General features: G+C 48.1%; 1 protein-coding gene across 1 annotated transcript in view; it reads left to right on the top strand.

Annotated features, from left to right (window-relative positions):
• Nucleotides 1-2,224, top strand: part of Tmem109 (transmembrane protein 109) — a 12,311-nt gene that overhangs the window by 6,837 nt on the left and 3,250 nt on the right. The window contains exon 2 of the mRNA XM_005369652.2: nt 918-1,162. Within this exon, the coding sequence (XP_005369709.1) occupies nt 926-1,162 (237 nt within the window). The 5' untranslated portion in view covers nt 918-925. The remainder of the gene's footprint in view (nt 1-917; nt 1,163-2,224) is intronic.

Here is a 2,224-nt window from a genome sequence, read left to right as displayed (position 1 = left end):
AAAAAAAAACAAAACCACACACCTAGTCACAGAAATCTTGCAGTGACTGTTGAGTGACAGTATAGAAGGAGCAGAGTTTAGCTTTCCCTATGCTTAGCACTGTTCTCTACTTTGGATAGTTGAATCATTGAGGGCCTCATGTCCAAGACCAGGTCACAGAGAGACAATGCCATCAGTACCAGTGTGCTTGGATACAGACATTGACACTTTGTACCACTCTCAGGCAGTGCCAATGAGGAGCCCAGCTTGAGATCTGCTGAATACTTTGACCCCCAGAAAGGGTAGGATTTGGAATCTGAGGCTTGGGTTGAAATCCTTCTAAACCCAGTGACCTTGCACAAGTGCTCACGTCTGTGCCCACAGGGACAGGGAGAAAAACCACCTTGTGTAATTGCCCTGCAGAGATACTGCTGCAGATGCAGTCCTCCTTCTACGCTGTTAACCGAGTGCTTTATTTTACATTGGTGTACGGTAGTAATCCTACTTACAAGCTATTTTTAAGTTACTTTTTCTATCAGCTTTGGCTTTAGTACGTTATAAGCTTTGGGGATGAAGCCTTTAGAGACTTACAATTCCCTCATGACCATGGTGCCTAAGACCTATGTAGAGACACACCTTCAGATTTTGGAACTGGAGGGATAGACTGCAGTGAGGTCTTGGCCACTTTAAGGCATGGAATAGTAATTCTAGTGAGTTGATCTGGTGGAGAATACAAAAGAGGAAGTTGTGAATCAGATGACTGTGCCCAGCTTAGATGGCAAGTCCTGGTTCATCCTTTGTCGGCACACAGCTCTTTTCCGTTTAACTGGGATGCTTGCTATGGACCAGGGGTGGAGAAGGGAAGGACAGACAGCTGGGAAAGTAAAATTATCCATCAGGTCTGGTTCACTGCTTACCCTGTGGCCCTCTCTCGACAGACGCAAACATGGCAGGCTCAGACAGCAATCCGTCCTGGAGCCGGCATCTGTTCAAAGCCGTCCTAATGGTCCTCGTGGCCCTTTTCCTTGTCCACTCATCATCGTCCCAGTCCTATGGAGACTTTGTCTCACCTGGCCAAGAGAAGAGGGAGGCCTCAGCTGATCTTTTGACCCAGATTGGCCGATCTCTGAAGGAGACACTGGATTCCTGGCTGGGGCCGGAGACCATGCATGTGATTTCAGAGGTAAGGAAGGTGCCTGTCGTGGCTGTGTGCTTAAACAAAAGGAGAGACATATGAACGCCACCTCCCTTGCCCCCACAACCTCTCTGTCCTAGTCCCCACTGCGGAGAGCCCCACCTTCTACAAATACAGCGCAGCAATCCTGCCTCTAGCTGGCTGATTGCCTGGTTCTTACCTTCCGGCCTTTTAGCCCCACCCCATCTTCCTCCAGCTTCTGTCCATCTGGTCAGAAAGGCTATAAAACGGCCAACTCTTTCAAACTCATGTGATCTGAGCCAGACCTAGCTGGCGGTGCACAGAGAGTCCAAGTCTTCACTTATGAAGGTGAGGTAGGGCTCATGAGGGCCTGTGACAGGGTCAGTTTTTCCAGCCAGTGCCATTTCTAGTGTGGTGTCCCTTCTGAGAGTTGATACCAAAGTGCCCAGCCAGTGGTTTATAAAATCCACAATAGGCATTGGAAAAGCGCTCAGTGGGTCAAGTGCTTACTATGCAAGTATGCAGGCATGAGTTCCAGTCTCCGGAACATATGTAAAAACTGGGCGTGGTGTGCATGTTTGTAACCTTCAGCAACGGAAAGTGGGGTGCGCAGAGACAGGTAGATACCAGGAGCTTGCTGGCTGGCCAGTCTAGCAGGAACTAGAGCTCCAGGTTCAGTAAGAACCCTGTCTCAAAAAATAGGGAGGCTGGAGAGGCAGCTCAGAATTAAGGACACTTGCTACTCTTGCAGAGGACCAGAGTTTGGTTTCACTACCCATAGGTGGTTCACAACTGATTGTAATTCCAGCCCCAGGGAATCCAACACCCTCTTCTGGCTTCTTTGGTCACCCCCTCACTCCCCACACATATTCATTCATGTATATAAACACACATGGATACATAAATAAAAATGAAATCTTTTTTAAAAAGTTACGTGGAGACTTGAGGAAAGCATTCTGATGTTAGCTTCCAGTCTCATGTGGGCCTGTGTGGGCACACATGTAGACATGCATGCAAATCCTTAACATAGTGCACACATGCAGATATGCATGCAAATCCTTAACGTAGTGCACACATGCAGACATGCAT

Source organism: Microtus ochrogaster, unplaced genomic scaffold (genome assembly GCF_000317375.1).
Source record: "Microtus ochrogaster isolate Prairie Vole_2 unplaced genomic scaffold, MicOch1.0 UNK56, whole genome shotgun sequence".
Taxonomy (NCBI): domain Eukaryota; kingdom Metazoa; phylum Chordata; class Mammalia; order Rodentia; family Cricetidae; genus Microtus; species Microtus ochrogaster.
This window is presented reverse-complemented; position numbering and strand designations above follow the sequence as displayed.